The sequence below is a fragment of the Mchenga conophoros genome, linkage group LG11, assembly GCF_057382185.1.
Source record: "Mchenga conophoros isolate Kocher_MC1m ecotype Shallow Benthic linkage group LG11, M_conophoros_male_GT1.1, whole genome shotgun sequence".
NCBI lineage: Eukaryota > Metazoa > Chordata > Actinopteri > Cichliformes > Cichlidae > Mchenga > Mchenga conophoros.
In genome coordinates, this window is record NC_140536.1 from 4,513,671 (window position 1) to 4,530,619 (window position 16,949).

Below are 16,949 nucleotides of genomic sequence, written 5' to 3' on the forward strand. Positions count from 1 at the left end.
GATGTATGTTTTTGTTTGCGTTGGTAACATAATTATTTGTTTGATGTTCTGTATTAGTGCATGTTTAGAGTTGTAGGCTAACACTATGCTAACAGGGTGAACAGGTCCAGTTGAGCAAAAGAAATCAGTTTAACCTTGTTTTTGTGTGTGTGTGTGTGTGTGTGTGTGTGTGTGTGTGTGTGTGTGTGTGTGTGTGTGTGTGTGTGTGTGTGTGTGTGTGTGTTTTATAGGGCATTGAATATAAAATCAGCTAATAATTCTAACTATCTTAGAATGCAATGGCTAGGAATCACTGTAGTCCTGCCTTCACAAAGTTTGGGTTGTACTGTTCTTGACTACAGTTCCCCTTCCATTCTGTAGGGCGTCACTGTGGAGCTCCTGTGTGGTATTGCCACTCTTGGCTCTCACGTGGATGTCAGCTGTCCTGGCCATCACCGACCGGCGTTCTGCGCTCTTCCAGATCCTTTTTGCTGTGTTTGATTCACTGGAAGGCTTTGTCATTGTCATGGTTCACTGCATCCTTCGCAGAGAGGTATATTATAGGAACGCTACCCTATTGTTTTGTTTGTAGTTGTGCGTCCTGTCTAGTACTTCCAGCTGAGATTCTTTGCTGACTACTACCACTGTAGTGGGTGATGTGTTGATTTAATATGTTGAGCTACAGCAAGCTACCATATTATACAATTCTGGATGTCATCTCAGTCAGGTGTGGTGATACTTTCCAAGTCCACTAGGGTCTGCTTGAGTCTCATTGACTTAAATTTTCCCATTGGATAGTGAACATTTAAGAGATGTGACCATGCTAGCCCCGAAAGATGAATTTAGATTATTTAACAAGACATGGACTCATAAATGTTGGTTTCGACTCATTTAGAGTAAAGCGTCATTCGCTTTTATACAAACGTACGTATGAAATGTGTAAAAAATTATCCCTTTCATAATAAAAGCAGGTAAGTTATATTGTCATTTCTCACAAAATGAAAAACCTGTAAGGCATCTCTCATGGAGAGTTTATCAAAGAGTGTTTGATAGCTGAAATGTGACAAACTGTATGATGTATACTTTATTATCTGGGAATCCTAAACTGACCCCACTTAAGCCAATGTGGAGTCAGATCCGCTCGAGCCTGTCGTCTTTATTCATTAAAAGCCTCTACACAGTACTGTATATGTTTAAAAGACGAAAGTTTTAGGCAGGTGAGAAAAAATGATGTTATCAAACAATGCTTTCAAAAATAGAAGTGTTAATCATTTGATTTCATCAATCAAGAAAATGCAGTGAGTGAACAAGAGAGAAATATAAATCAAATTGATATTTGGGGTGACTTCTTCTAGGCACACTTGCACACAGTTTTTGAAGGAACTCAGCTGGTGGTTCTTCCAAACATCTTGGAGAACTAAGCACAGATGTTCTGTGGATGCAGGCTTCCTCACTTCCTTCTGTCTCTTCATGTAATCCCAGACACACTCCATGATCTTGAGATCACGGCTCTGTCTGCCGTACCATTGCTTCCAGTACTTCTTGTTCTTCTTTATGCTGAAGATAGTTCTTAATGACTTTGGCTGTGTGTTTGGTGTCGTCGTCCTGCTGCAGAATACATTTGGAGCCAATAAACAATCATTTATATTTCTGAAAGCATTCTTTGTTTACAGCATTTTTTTTCCCACACCTCCCTAAAACTTTCGCACAGGACTGCATGTCCTATTACTCTGTCTGTATTAAGATCGTGATCTATGCCCTGATGATTTGCCTCAGGTTCAGGAGGCAGTGAAGTGTCGTGTGGTGGACCGACAGGAAGACACCAATGGAGATTCAGGAGGTTCATTTCAGAATGGCCATGCTCAGCTAATGGTATGAAGAGCTAAAATTTGGAGAAATTTGATATGATGTGAGAGAATATTTAAAATAACTAACTCTATGGAATAATAAAGCGCAAAAAGGGGTACGCACTTTTTGCTCCATTCTTGAAATTTTGACTTCTAAACAGCTTGAAAAGGTTCAAGACCTGTGTCCTCCAAATTCTGATCTTCTCATCTCAGAGCACGAGAGAACTAAAGCATATGTTTAATTTTATGGAAAATATACATATATTTTTTTTCTTAAATTCTGATCTTGAAAATATTTATAAAAACCCCTCAAGATAACTAACCTAATAGAAATTTATTAAAAATAATGAAGTCAAAGCATTGTTTAGGAAATGGCATCGTGTTAGAATCATGATTAGAATAAAACAATTTAGGAAGAGGTCAGAGTGACTTACAAGAAGAAATTCTACAAAACCCAAAGCTCTTTCTCTTCAGCTTGTATCCAAATAAAAAAAATATAATAAAACTGATTATTAATGAATCTAAGTTTTGTTGATTAGTCTTCATTTTCTCAATGTTTATCTGCCTTTGCTTTAAAAATATACCATCACATTGACTTGATAGCTAAAAGTTAGTGTGCATGTGCCCTGAGCAGGTATTCCATTGATTGATGCAGGCTGGACCATTTCCCTGGTGTCTTTTCCCCATTTCCTGTCTTCACTGCAGTCGCCAAATAAAGGCTTAAAATCCCCCCATATGATATTTTTCCCACGTCTCCACATTTAATCTAATATTTATTGTTTTCTGTCCTCAGACTGACTTTGAGAAAGATGTGGATATGGCTTGCAGATCAGGTAAGCTCCAGGTTGAGCGTGTTTGAGTTTGTGTGTTTGCATTTGATTTGACTTTGGGAACTGTTTCTCAGATGCTACAGATGTCTCTTGTGCCTCCTTCTCTGTATTTTGACTGCGTCAAATTCCTCGTTGTTGTTGGAACAGATGTGAGCCGTGTTCCCTCTCATTTTTGCGCTTGTGCCGTACAGTCAACATCACAGCAGCCTCCCTACGCCAAGGAGCTGTTTTGACAAGAGATGCAGCACATCACTGCTGCGTAACTCCGTTTATCCCAGGCTGATGGGAGTGGGATGAATGTGTGCTGAGCAGTTATATGCAGATAAATATGGCTGTCTGAGCCTCTCCTACACTGATGCTGTGTAATTAAGTCCCTCCCAACAGCGCTGCATCAGATACTGGTTGATGCTCTAAAATCCACTGGGAGTGAAAATCTGATTACCTCTTGAGACAAGATATCAAGAAAAGTGTCTGGAAGAGAAAAGCTATTCAGAAGCAGACAGGCTCAAGCAAGGGAAGACAGAAAAGAGCAGAGAGAAATGAGAGATGTTTAATGTTTGTCAAGAGGGAGCAGGAATGGCAGAAAACGATCAGGGGATGTTTAGTACGGAGCATTGTCTGATGTTGTTCAGCAGCCTCGACCTGGTGCAGGATATGTTTGCTGCCATATGCCAAATGCTGTTATTGTGAAAAAGCTTGGGCCACAAGGTCATGCCGTACCCAGCTGAATGTTACGTTACTCATGTCAAAACTGGTTACAACCTTTTGCTGTAGGAAGCATTTTCCAATGAAAATCTAGTGAAGAAATTCCAGGACTTTACACCGGAAAGCGACACAGAGGTCTGGAGGTTTTTTGTGCACTAAAGCAATACCTTTTAGAAGACGAGCATATTGATAGAACTGCAAGCACTTGTATGTCCTCATGTGGAGAAAAAATACTATACTGTGTGGCTTTGTTTGACTTTCTTCACTCCAGTTCTCTCGCTCTAGGATTTCTGGATGTGTTTAGCAGGTATTCAATGTAGTAATGATGGCAAAACTGAAGTCATAGGCCAAGACTTTATGTAGACAGGCAACACAGGTATTTTTGACAAGTCATCAACAGTACTCGATCCCCTTCTGCTCCAGTCTGCACGCCATATGTCCTTGGGCAAGATACTAACCCCAAGTTGCTCTCCGATGCATCCGTTGGAGTATGAATGTGTACAAATGTTAGATAGAAGAGTATAGAAAAATGTTGTTTGAATGGCTGTGTAAAGCACTTTGAGTGCTCATGGAGTTTAAAAGCTCTATGTAAGAACCAGTCCATTTACAAGTCACTGTAGCATTATTCTTTCTTTTGTCTTTAGTGTCATCCACAATTGAAAAAATCCCATCACTCTTAGTTTGGAAGTTTATTAGTTGCTAACCTTGTCCTTCCATCTTGTATTTTTCCTACCAGCTAGGGGGCTGGCCGGGATATGATTTTCTGCTTCCCCAGAGAGAATCTGTCAGCACTGGAGGTTTTTTTTGTTTGTTTTGTTTTTTCTCTTTGCTCTGGTTACCCACTGTGATCACAACCTGCAGCAGTTAGAGATCAGGTTAAGGTGCTCAACCAGAGCAAGGTGTGTTGCTCTGAAATGCAGTCCAGCAGTAAAATAAGAGACTCATCCAGGATTGTATTGGTTGTCAGACGTAGAGGGAAGAATCTTATAATTTCAGTGATTTAATAATTGATTTATAAAATCTCCTTGTTTCACACAGTGCAAAAGTAATGTGTTTATTACTTACACACATTCCGCTGCTGGTTTCTTCCCGAGATTCCCAGGTGGAGAAATTGCATCTCACACAGCTTTTCTCTCTTTCTGGTCTCTTTAGGCACCATGAAGCGCTCATCCCTCCAGGGGGAGGAGAAGGCCTCCTCTGGGACCCTCACTCTTCAAAAAGGTTCTAATTTTAACACCATGCCGGCCAGCATGGCCAAGGTTCACCTCCAGAATGTGGCCGACTATACGAGCCACACTTTGACGATGCGGAGGGAGAAAGGCGCCACAAAAGGAATCAGTACCGAGCTGCCGGGTGCCAAATCCATCTACATCTGCGATGGCGAACTCTTCAAGCAGCTGGATGGAGATCTGCCTCGAGGGAACGGTGAAGGCAGCAGCTCTGAGGGGGCTGGCAAAGGCCCGGGATATGTCATTCTACCGACAAACAACACGGGCACCCTGAAACCGTCCAAGGGGAAAGAGGAGCAGGCAGCCAAGTATAACATCAGCATTGAGCAGCTGCCTCAGACCAGGCTTATCCACCTGGCTAACCCTGTCAGTGGAGAGCCAGTGCCTGGCTTTGGGCTGAAAAGCCTGCCTGCTGACCAGGTCAGTGTGTCATGCTCTGACAGAGACTCACCTGCGCACAACCTGCAGAATATGCCCAGAGACTCCAAGGTGGCCAACAACATGTGTGACGGAGGAGAGTCTGGAAATTCTGGAGTGGTGTCCAAGAGTGAGACTGTCTCCACACTGTCCATGAGCTCGCTGGAGGTAAGACGGAAAAACCTCTTAATGTATTGAATTATCAGCCTCATACTTCATATTTAACATAATACATGCATGCTGAGTTGTGTTTTGTGCTTATCATAAATTCTCAAATGAACAACCAGATGTAGGCTGTATCGGAGACTGGCATTTTATTATGATTATTTGGTGAATGCTCACATATTTGAGTGAGTTTCCTAATCTGCTAATATGATTTGGTATTGATAGTTTCGATAATATGAATTTAACAATCGAACAATTTTGCTATTTCCTCAGTAAAAGTAGAATTCTGTGTATTCCCATCAGAATAACAACAGACAAACCACTCTCTTCTTTTCAAGCAAAGCATTTGCCATCTTGTCTACCACTGCTAGGTTTCTGTCAATACAACTCTGCAAGGCCTTCGAGTTCTGTAGCTCATACACAAAAATCCCTTTCTTTTCTGGAAGGGTTGTAATGTGAAACAGCCCCAGGACATGGGGACTTTTTGTAAACAGTTGTAGAGAAAGAACATAAAAACACATTTGGAATGAATTATTGAGAGTGCTTCTCAAACAGCAGGGTGGTGGGTACATGACTTTGTTGTTGCTTTGATGGGTTTAGTGATGTGGAAATGGACATCATGCAGAATTTATCATGTGTGATAATATAATTCACAAGTCTCAATGTTCTTTTACTGCCTGTTTGAGAATTTAGGGTTGCATCACTGTGGTGAATGTCACTTTCATTTTTATCACATCGATTTATTATAACTTTCTCACTAAAGGGCTATCAAACTCTAAAGGTGCTGTAGCTTTTTCCTATTAGCGAATGACGCCAAACATTCTGACTGCTACACTACTGTGTTATTTTGCATGGTCTGCAGCCATTCATATAGAAAAATTGGGAAACCAGTGACATTTTTTGTATTTGCTTTCTGGAATCATTTACGTGGCATGGTGCGTGCCACATGTGGTGATGTATGACCACTACAGCATCAGTGATGCTCGAGTGGTCGAGTTAGGAGGATCGCCTAGGGGCAAAAAAGAAAGATTTTGAATTTAAAGAAAAACTTGGCTGCAGCAAAACTTGTTTGTATACGTTGTTGTCTATAGTTCAGGTTTCAGGCTGGTAGTTTTTGCTTTATCTTTTTTTGAGACGAAGCTAAAACTCAGACAGTACATTCTCCCAAAATTTAAACAAAGGGATCCTCATCCACCTAAGAAAGGAGGTCAGAAGGCTCTCTGGATTCCAGCTCTTCAGTAAAATGTGTTGCTGACAAACAGAAGAGGAACACTGGTCTGTGTAGTCCTTCAGCTGCATCTCACAATCCAACAGAAAACAAGTTGTCCTTTTCCCTGAGCTTCACCACTTCAGCTTCAATGAAATTGGGCTGTGTAGTTTTTGTGTAATTTTGCTTGCAAACAGATGGCCAGCATTGATTCTTCTTGTCTTGGTGGACTAATAAAAAACAACATTAATTAGGTCTCCACAGAGATGCACCATCCCACATATTTGTCAGTGCCATTATAATCTCCAATTCACATCACAAGAAGTATCTCAACATTTTGTCACCCGTGTGATGGCGGCATCTTTGAAAAGGTTAGTTTTCATAGAGCTCCTACTGCAGACAGAAGTGGCGGGATAAGATCGCCACAGAGCAGTCAGGCTTCTGCTTGCTGGTGTCTTTTCACTTGGGGGGTAAAACACACTTCTATAATTTGGTGCGAGACGGCAGCTGCCACGGCAACCAGGCAGCCTGAAGGTCAGGTCTTCCTTTACCACTCTGTGACTGAGGACCGAAAGGTCATTCGGTCACAATCTGTTTACTGCAAACTTGTGCCAGCAGGATCAAAATGACCAGCAGCAAACCTCGTTTCCTCCCTCATGACTCACTGCTCTTCTCTGAGTCCCAGAGACGCCCTTTACTAACTACCTAATGTCCACATACGCAGTAAAAACTGCCGAGAAACACTTGCTACTCAAAAAACACACAATATCAAGACACATCTTTAATCTCTCTGTCTCATCTCCCTCCAGAGACGAAAATCACGCTATGCAGAGCTTGACTTTGAGGTAATTTTTAGTCTCTTTGATTCCTACAGAGCTGTTTAGACTTCAAAGCACAACATTTTTGCATACATTTATTTTTAAAATAGGAGTGATGGTCACCTGTGCTGTTTACTTTGTACATAACGTGCAATGTCCCTGTGTAGAAAATAATGCACACCCGGAAACGCCACCAGGACATGTTTCAGGACCTGAACAGGAAGATTCACAGTGCAGACAAGGATAGAGAATCTCCACCTGTTGACGCCAAAGCTGCCAAAAGATGGAGTGTGTCCTCTGCCAGCAGCGACAAGACCAACATGAGTGTAAAGAGTTTAAATTTATTCTGTTCTGCCCCTTCCCTCCCTAATATCTAATGTTCCCCTTTCCTTCTATAATTAGCAAAAATTACCACACTTGCTTGTTGATTTGTAAGTGCAGCCGTTTTCAAAATTGTCATTTTTTTCTATTGCAGTGTGCTATTAATTTTCCCAAAGGAGCCACATGAGAAACTGGGAGGGACACTCCAATAAGCTTAAAAAGAGGTCAAATGATTAATGTGCTGTACTGAATTCTGTATTGGTTTCTCATGTGGAAGGACCCTTGGGAAAATTCACTGCGCACCCCTGTTACAGTGTTAACTTATGCATAGGCATTATTTGTGTATGGCCATATAATCTCCAACTACAAACCGAACCGAATACACATAATATTGCCCAATTCAGATACTTCGGAGATACATATATATGTCGTACACTGTGTGAACGACGTGCTTAATTGTGTTGTGCATGAGTTTAAACTAATGAGTGCAGCAATTAGTTCACTTGACAAAAAATGACACAGGATTTGACACTAATTGTCTTCTTACCTGTGGAATTTGCAATTTGTTGAGTCTCTGACTGCATATACCAAGGACTTATGCAGTAAAGACAATTTATCAACAATAACATGAAATTATAACACCAAAGGTTGCACCGAGCTACCTAGATAGAAGCATTTCAATGAATCCTTCTTCTACTAGCTGAAAATTCTTTGGTGTTTTCTCTGTTTTTGCTGCTTGGCCAAGGCAGCTGCTAAGGAAGAGACATGTTCCTGTTTTTAAGTATACCATTTATGCTCATAAAAGTTGTAGATGTCCATGCGAACAAAATACTGAATTTTAGTATGTATGCAATTTTAGATGCAGCATCTCTTTCCAAGCAGTCAGTTTCATATGTAAATATTTGTGACAGAAATAGAAGTATAAAATTGAAATTGATGCTATGAAACTGAAATGGAGGTACCACATCAAAGTTCTGGTAGTAAATGTAGCTTATATATAGATTCTGAAAATAACAAAAAAAAATATGTAGAATGGTGGTGCAGGATCTGCGTGCAACCAGGGCAACCCCCACCTCCCTCCATACTAATGCCAAGATGTGAAACATTTAAATGGGACAGATGATTTGTTTAAAGTACTTTGGTACTTTAGCTTGTCATAAATATTGTGCACCCACAGGCATGAGAACATAAGAAAAGAAAGGTTGGCTTCAGCTGGCTCCTTTCATAAGGCCACACTCTGGGTGTAATGTTACTTGTAAACTTCTGATAAGCTTGGAAGTATGGTGCTAGGAGCATCCCTAATTGTGTGTATGGTTGATAATAAATGCCCCGTTTTCATGGATAACGAGCTGACACATTTAGACAACAATGCCACTTGTTGCTGCAGCAGATAGCGACACATCAGATTTTAGTCACAACATGTTGAATTTTGGTTAAATGGGTTTCAATTCTTTAACTGATAATAAAGTTGACCCAGCCATCACAACCTTAATTGTGTAATAAAATGCTTCCCACAGAGGCTGTTTATTTTTTTAGGAATTGTATGACTGTCCCATGGCCCTGACCATCTTTCTTGCTTCAGTAAAGCATGAGCTGTGATAGAAAGGGTAGCGACTGCCTTTTTGATGGTCTTAATGTTTGGAAGAGTAAATTTGATCAGACGATTGTAAAACTGTCAAGCATGGTGATGGTAGCATAATGCTTACAGTGGTACTGGTATATTGTATATTGAGTTGAATAATGAAGAAGGACGACTACCTCCCATTCTCCGTTTTTAAAGCAGGCTAACCTTAAGCTTGGCTAATGGCCTTCCCAAAGCGTCAAAACATGAACCTTATTGGAAATTTGTGGACTAGGCTTAAAAGCCAGGTTCAGTAAAGCCATCAAAATTTAATTAGGGGTGTCAAACCTATGGCCCAGAGCAATATCTGACTCGAGATCCAGTCTGCAATATAATTTCATATAGAGCTGGGCGATAGAACGATAACGATATGTATCGCGATATAACTTTTACTCGATAGAGAAATTAAACTATCGTGATAGAGCTCGCCGCTCTTGTCCTCTTAAAAAAAAAAAAAAAAAAAAAAAAGGTCAGCCAATCCAAATTAAGTAGCGCAGAGCCGAACCAATCACAGCCGCAGCGTCACGTCGCGTGACTTGTTACGTAAAGCACAAGTGCCAAGCCGCACGTGTGTTTGTTTGGGAAGCAGCCAGCGCGTAATGGAGGAAATGAGTAGTGTGCCGACTAGAAAAATCAACCGAGCGTGACCTTAAGAGAAAACAGATGATGGTTCCAACGCCGGAGAGATTGTCGAACGGAAGAGCCATAGAAGTTCCGTAGTGTGAAGGTATTTCGGCTATTTCAAGTCTGACAAAAAACAGAGTAGCGTGCACTGTAAATTCTGGAAATACAATAAACTGGTGCATGCGTCACACTGCGCCACGTTATTGTTTCGGTGAAATGAATTTCTACAATACTGTTACTGTTCATTCTACTCTCTGCAGTGTTTAAATGCTTACATATACACACAGTTACTGTCCCTCCACACATACGACTCGGTTCTGCTTCTATGCCCCAGCTTTGTTTACTTTTTCCCACCGAGGCTTCTAGACTTCTGATTGGCCAACATTTCTGCACGGTTAGGAATCTAGCGCCACCTGCTGCTTTGGCATGTTCATAGCAGCGTTTTCCTTCATTTCTGCCTTTATGTGTGGACGGAATTATTTTTTAAAACGAAAACGGAAAATCTCAGTTTTCAAAAATACCCGTGTACGCGTGGACGTAGCCTCAGTCTCTGACTGGAAGCGCTAATTCATCATTCGGCTTTTGTCAGACTAAAGTAACTGTTAAAACTGTTTGAAAAGCTCAGCTATACAACAAGGAGAGATTGAGAATTTCCTTTTAGTTCTCAGTTTATTTGATATTGAAAAAAGTTAGTCAGTTTTGTCTGTTCTTCTGTAAAACAAACTAAGATTTATTTTTAGAATTAATATTTTGTTTCTAAGTGGAATTGACAATTTAGTAGTCTGTTTCGTTTGTTCTATTTTGAAACTTAAACGCTTTAGCGGCTGCTTTTTGTGTAGTTTGTAATATTTGCCTTTATTTATCTGAAAAAGTCTCATGTTCCTTAAGTACATCTACCCTGTTGAACTTATTATGGGAAATAAATATTTAAATAAAAACAAGCTGCTGATTATTTCACATTTTACTTGTGAGCAACGGCACATTTAAATCTTACAAATATAGTTATTTGGCTTATATCGTGATATATATCGTTATCGCCTGAAATGAAAAAAACATATCGTGATATGAAAAAATCTCATAACGCCCAGCTCTAATTTCATATATCAGTTATTAGTGGCTCATCATTATGTGAAAGTCCAATCTTCAGCCCTGCTGAGATCCATACAAGGTAGGGGGGGGGGCCGCACACCATGCGGCCAATCACATGCAAAGACAGACCGGGATCATACCATTATGTGAAAGAAGGATGGGGTGCAGATGTTCCAGAGACAAAACAAGACTGCAAAGCTGAGTACAGAATTTATAAAAATGAAACCCGTTTTTATTTTCAGCCATTTTGCAGTGTGGAAGTCAAAAGGTTTCAGACTTGTCCAGGCCTTAGACCTCATGTGTGTTCTTCATAGTCTCACAGGCCTGACTCAATTTATAATTCTTAACTTGTTTGATCTGCTGCTCACCACAAACAAGCACAAGCAAAAATTTTGGACTTTTAACTGCAGTTTCTCCTACTGATGAAAACCTCCCTTATGGTCGTTCAGGTTTTTTACAACCTGAACAGTTAAAACAAACAAAAAGCTGGACAGTCTGGGCAATGAGCTACCAGATTTTTTTTCCATAATTTTGCACATTTATTTCTTATAATTTACGTCAAAAAGAGTCGTGCTGACAGATTTCTTTCTTTGTCACAGCAGCGTTTTCTTTGCCATATAGAACAATTATTAAAAATGTAACTTCTTTACATTGACAGAATGGGGAGTTTCACTGGTCTGGCCACTTAAGGTCAAAGTGTGGGCCACAATGTAAAATGAGCTCGACACCCCTGATTTAAATAACTCTACCAGTTCTTCCAAGAAATATCAGAATTATGCCAAAAGCTAGTTGATGGCTACCAAATCATCTGGTCGAGGTGGAACTTGCTAATGGACATTTAATGAAATATTAGTGGGTGTTTATGTATATATTTGACCTATATTTATGCTTTTGAAACATCAATTTTTTTTTAAATCATTAAAAAATGTGTGCTATATAGTCATTCCATCCTGAAAAAGAACAGTCAAGAGAAATCATTAAAAGTCCTAATTTACCATGATAATCATGACCATAATAACTTTTGACCACAACTGTAATTAAACATTTTGCATCTACTCAGTATAGATTGAATCAACAATCTACGTCCATTCTGTGGTCATTAGAGTTATAAGTATAGGTATTGTTTTAGGAAGTAGGCGAATAATATATTTGCTTCTGCTAATGAAATTTGGATAAGAACTCATGTGGCATTGTCTCACATTGATGCTGGAGCTGAGAGGTGATTAGCTTAGCTTTGCATAAAGAATGAAACTATGAGGGGCAAGTTTGGAATCAAGCAGAGAGGTAATTCTGTCTCATAACTTCCCACATAAACAGAATTGACAGATTCTGTTTGTGTTCTGTATGGACTGACCCCTTTGACAGTGAAGGCTCACATGAGGACTCTGGCATTTACAGTTTGTTTACAAATGACTCTCTCAGAATTATTTCCAACTAATAAACTATAGGTGTGTGGCAAATTCTAAGAACAATTTGAAGCATCAACACCTACAAGAATGCATCTGTTAGGTCTGTTATGCTGTGGGGTGGATTTGGGTGCACTTGTCCTGATAGAGGGGACCAAGTCAATACACACTTGTCCTGAGTGGTCTCCTTTATCATATGATGAAACATTTCTTTCTGTCCTGGTGGGAGGGGTCTCTTCCAGAATAACTCACTGAACAGTGTTTCATCATTCAAACCATTCAGTAAACCTACTGAATGGTTTGAATAGCATGCCATTGATGTGAATCATATACTCTGACCTTAAGTTACCAGAGTAACGTACTATGACACATGTAAGAGTTTTCATGTCATAAATCTCTTTTATACTGGATAAATGACTATGGCAACTTATGCACATAATATTTGCTCATGGCTTTGCAAGCAAGCGGTGATGTTTCTGTATTGATTCCTTTTATTAGTTGATTCTCAGAGAGAATACATGCAAACTTGATGAAGTATACGTTGTACTTTAACAAACAAAGCAGTGCATTACAGTTACAGCAGTGCAGACTGTATGTAAATAAGTAATGCAGAAAATATATAGGTTAAATATTCTGTTTGTTCCTGATTTGCTGCCAAGTCTATATGATGCTGAATTTCAGTAAATCAAACACAGATTACGGAACGGCTCCATTGTCCATCCATCACATTAGAACAAATGGCAGCACAATATGATAGGCTGCTGTTAATATAGTAATAACTTATTGATTTACAACAGCTTTGCTGTCTTGCCTTACTTGAATCCAGTGATAATTTTTTTCTTTATATCTCTCCATGATCTGACTGAAGTAGGTGGACATCGATCAGTTCAATTTGAGTGGAAGACGAGCCAAACAATGCTTCAATTACTGTTTTATATGAGCACTCACAACGGTTGAAGCACAAAGCCTTGACTAACAAAGAAAATAAATATCCCAACCCAGGTTAAACAGCACTCTCCATTATTGTTATCCAAACACCAAATGAGAGTATATGCTTTAAAGAACTCGTGTTCCACACTTCAACTAGAGGTCAGAAGTAAAGAGCATGTGGTTTTTATCACTGTATAGGGGCCTAACGAGACTTGATATTGTGTTTTTTCTTTGTCACCCATCTGCATGTAAAATTTGAGAACTTTGTTGTTCACTTTAAATAACAATTATTACAGTTTATGATGTTCAGCTTACAAAATTGTGAGTTTGAAGGTTTTACCTACAAATGCACATTGGGTGTTGTCGTCACCCTGGTGGGTGGGTGGGAAGGAAGTTTGGACACCCAAGTTTGTGAATGTGAAAACTCGAAAATGAGGCAATATAGGAGTTTCAAACTGATACCAAAGGTGTGTCCACTCAAAATCTCAGACAAGTTTGCATCTCAGTGACCTCGACCTCAAGGTCAAGATCAAAGGTCAAATTTCCTGGAAATCTTGTGAATTGAAATTACCTAGTTTAGGCTGTACGGTACCACTAGCTGCCGCCAGTATTTTTACATTTAGAAAGAGGTAGACAAAATCTTCTACAAAACTGTGCTACAAAGTGTCCTAATGTTAATCTCAGCTTCATATGGGATCATTGGGGATCTTTAAGTAAGGGTTAGGGTTGGGTTTTTTGCTTATCAACCTATTAAATACTGTTGGCATAGTTTAAGGAGATAGAGGAGTGAAGTCTCATACATTCATTTTGGCATGACTTTTTTTATGTTGTTGTTTTTTTCATATAACTTCATATTAACATAACTCTGCCAGTAACCCTAGATGGGTCTCTGGTGACCGGTTGAACGTTAACAATTTGAAATGCTAGACTGATTCTGTAAGGGTATAATAAATTGACTGAAAAAGGTGAGGAAGAGCCCCCAAAATAGCTAAAGTACATCAGCGATTCTAAGAGATGAGACAAACCAACTTTTTTCTTATGTCCGTTTCCCCTCAGGACAAACAGCAGACCCCGAGCAAGAGGGCGTGGGAAGGCATTCGTAAGACCAACTCACCCCCGTCCTGGGTGCGGAAGGACCTGGAGACAGTGGCGGCCTCCCCTCTTGAGCTGCAGACAGTAGAGTGGGAGAAGACCAGTGCAACCATTCCTCTTGTGGGCCAGGAGATCATGGACCTGCAGACAGAGGTGTGACCCAGATTCTGGCTCACACTAAACAATTCCACTTTCGCTCCAGAGCTCTCAGACAACCAAGCAGACACACGACACACATACTGCCCTACTGTGTACTTCTATTCAAAGGGTGGATGTAGCCAAGACCGTGAGGGGGCAAGGAGGGCAAGGAAAAGAGTCACGATTACAGAAAATCAAGTTAATGAATTAAAGAGAGAATGAGATAACGGTGTCTCATTCTCTGTTTCATTTGATGTTTTTGAAGTCACCAATTACTGGTCATCTTCCTGTATATGATCTTCAGGCTTACGCTGGAGACAGATTGCCAAAGTAGCAGACAAAGCTGCTATATGTGCATCATTAAGTCATGTAATAAACAGCATAGCAAAGGTAATCACACGATGTTTACCCCTGTATTAAATGGTTACGATGTAATAATCATGATTATGTCTCTTTATTTTCACTGTTGAGAGTATTGTTGCATTGCTGTTCTGCTCTCTTTATTCCTGACCAAATTCTGATGTTGTATGCAGCTCAACATGCCTCTGAATTTCTCTCTTTTTCAACATAAGACTTGGGAAGAAAAAATTCACACGGCATTTGAGGAGGCAGACTGCCAAACATACACCCATATGTGCCCCTCAGTGCCGCTCCCTGCTCCCCAACAATCTCTAACGCCTTATCCCACCCCTCACGATAGTAGGCCAAGGCTCACCCTGCAGCGACAAGGGAAAAAATGGGGGAGAGTGAGAAAAAGAAATCCAAAACATCACGTTGAGCCAAAATGGAAAGTTGCCTTCTCATCGACGGACACCTCAGAGATGGTGGAGCGCATGCCGGCGGGCTTTGCGCTCTGTTCGCTTTTCAACCTCAATACCGCCTAAAAGAGGGACAACGTGGACGTCCAAAAGGAATACAGCAAACACGAGTTGGTTGGGTCAGTTTCTTGATGTACAAGCAGGCTTGATACAGTTAATGCAAACATGATGCTAAGGGAAAAAAGGTATTACTGTGTGTGTATATGTGTGTGTGCGCGCACTGAAAAAATGGAAGATGAGTAAATCCATAGATCTATCGATATATATGTTATGATGATTACAGATAATGACACATACAAGGTAGAGTAATATAAAGGATGGTGGTTGCACACAGAGAAAGCACAAGGCTCATTTGGAGTCCTGATGTACAGCATTGTAATTATTTCAACAGAGTTCTACAGAATGGATTTTAGCCTATAAATATCTTTCTTACTGTGCTTGGGGATAGTTGTCATCATTATTATAAATATGAACATGATTATTCTGATACCAGTCCTTCCTTCCCCTCCCCCTGTCCTTTCAGGGTATTGGACTATACGAGTGTTCTGTATCACAGTGTAACAGTGTGTGTTTTGATATCACCGCCAGTCACTCCCTCAGATCTGTATTTGTCGAAAAAACCCTGACTGCCGACCTCTGCGCTCCTGCTTCCTCTGACCTCTGATTTGCGCCCCACCCTGGCACACACACACACACACACACACTCTCTCTCTCTCCTCCCCTCACTCCTGTTTTTATTTCACTGGGGTCGCCTTTTTGTTAATGTACAGTTTTCAGAGCACAAAATGAATGTGTCTTATTTCTAATAAAAGCATATCTATATAATAAAATAACACAAGTCTGCTTATTTTCTTACACAGTCATTCATCATAATACATCATGTGATCTTACAAAATGATTTGTTTTTGTTATTGTTTTGCCAACAGTCTCTCGTGAGCATTTGTGAAATACAACATTTAATCTATTTGTGTTCTTGAATGTCAATTTGTACAGAAATGCATTTCTATTTTTAATGGCTATTGATCTGAGTCCATCAACTTAAAGTGAAATTATTTCAAAGGTGAAAGTTTTGCTGTTTTTGTTTTGGTGTAAGTCAATTTACTCATCAAACTTGAAACTTCAGTTTTAGTCCTGCACAGAGTTCATTAGTTTCCCATTTTCTGTGGTACTAAGATGCCATTACATGTTGAATTTGTGTAGGTGTGGGCAAAACACTTGGTTTGATTCAGAAAATAAAACCTGAACTGACAATGTGGCATGGATATTGTAAATGGACTGGTTCTTACATAGTGCTATTCTACCCTACCTGAGCACTCAGAAAGCCCTTAAGCTAAATGAGGCATCCCTGACATTCACACTCTGATGGATGCATCGGAGAGGAATTATGTTATGAACTATGTTGTCCCAGGATATTTGGGATACAGAGAGGAGCAGACAGTGACTGAACCACCAACCTTCTGATTAGTAGAGGAGCTGCTCTACCTCCTGAGCTGAGGAGAGCCACATCCTGTATATTAAACTTTACATTTAAACTAAACAAATGACAAATCAAAAGTGATTCCTGTAAAGCAAATACTTAAAAGTAGTTGTAGAAAAACATAGACAAGCTAAAGATAAAAAAAAAAAGACATGCAGCAGAATAAGAGGGTGCAGGAGAGGAGTAAGACAGTAAGAGAGCAGTGAATAGGGAATAGCAGTGAATCAATGCACGGC

At 40.0% G+C, this 16,949-nt stretch overlaps 1 protein-coding gene across 11 annotated transcripts in view; it reads left to right on the plus strand.

The window, feature by feature from the left end:
• adgrb1a (adhesion G protein-coupled receptor B1a) overlaps positions 1 to 16,491 on the plus strand; it is a 215,461-nt gene extending 198,970 nt beyond the window's left edge. For 10 of the 11 annotated variants that reach the window (XM_085290565.1, XM_085290567.1, XM_085290566.1 and 7 more), the window contains 7 exons: positions 361 to 532; positions 1,756 to 1,851; positions 2,620 to 2,659; positions 4,514 to 5,175; positions 7,189 to 7,224; positions 7,365 to 7,523; positions 14,245 to 16,491. In XM_085290565.1, coding sequence (XP_085146691.1) covers positions 361 to 532; positions 1,756 to 1,851; positions 2,620 to 2,659; positions 4,514 to 5,175; positions 7,189 to 7,224; positions 7,365 to 7,523; positions 14,245 to 14,439 — 1,360 coding nt within the window. In that variant the 3' untranslated portion in view covers positions 14,440 to 16,491. The remainder of the gene's footprint in view (positions 1 to 360; positions 533 to 1,755; positions 1,852 to 2,619; positions 2,660 to 4,513; positions 5,176 to 7,188; positions 7,225 to 7,364; positions 7,524 to 14,244) is intronic. The other variant, XM_085290572.1, reaches the window with a different exon arrangement.
• Positions 16,492 to 16,949: the final 458 nt, after the last annotated feature.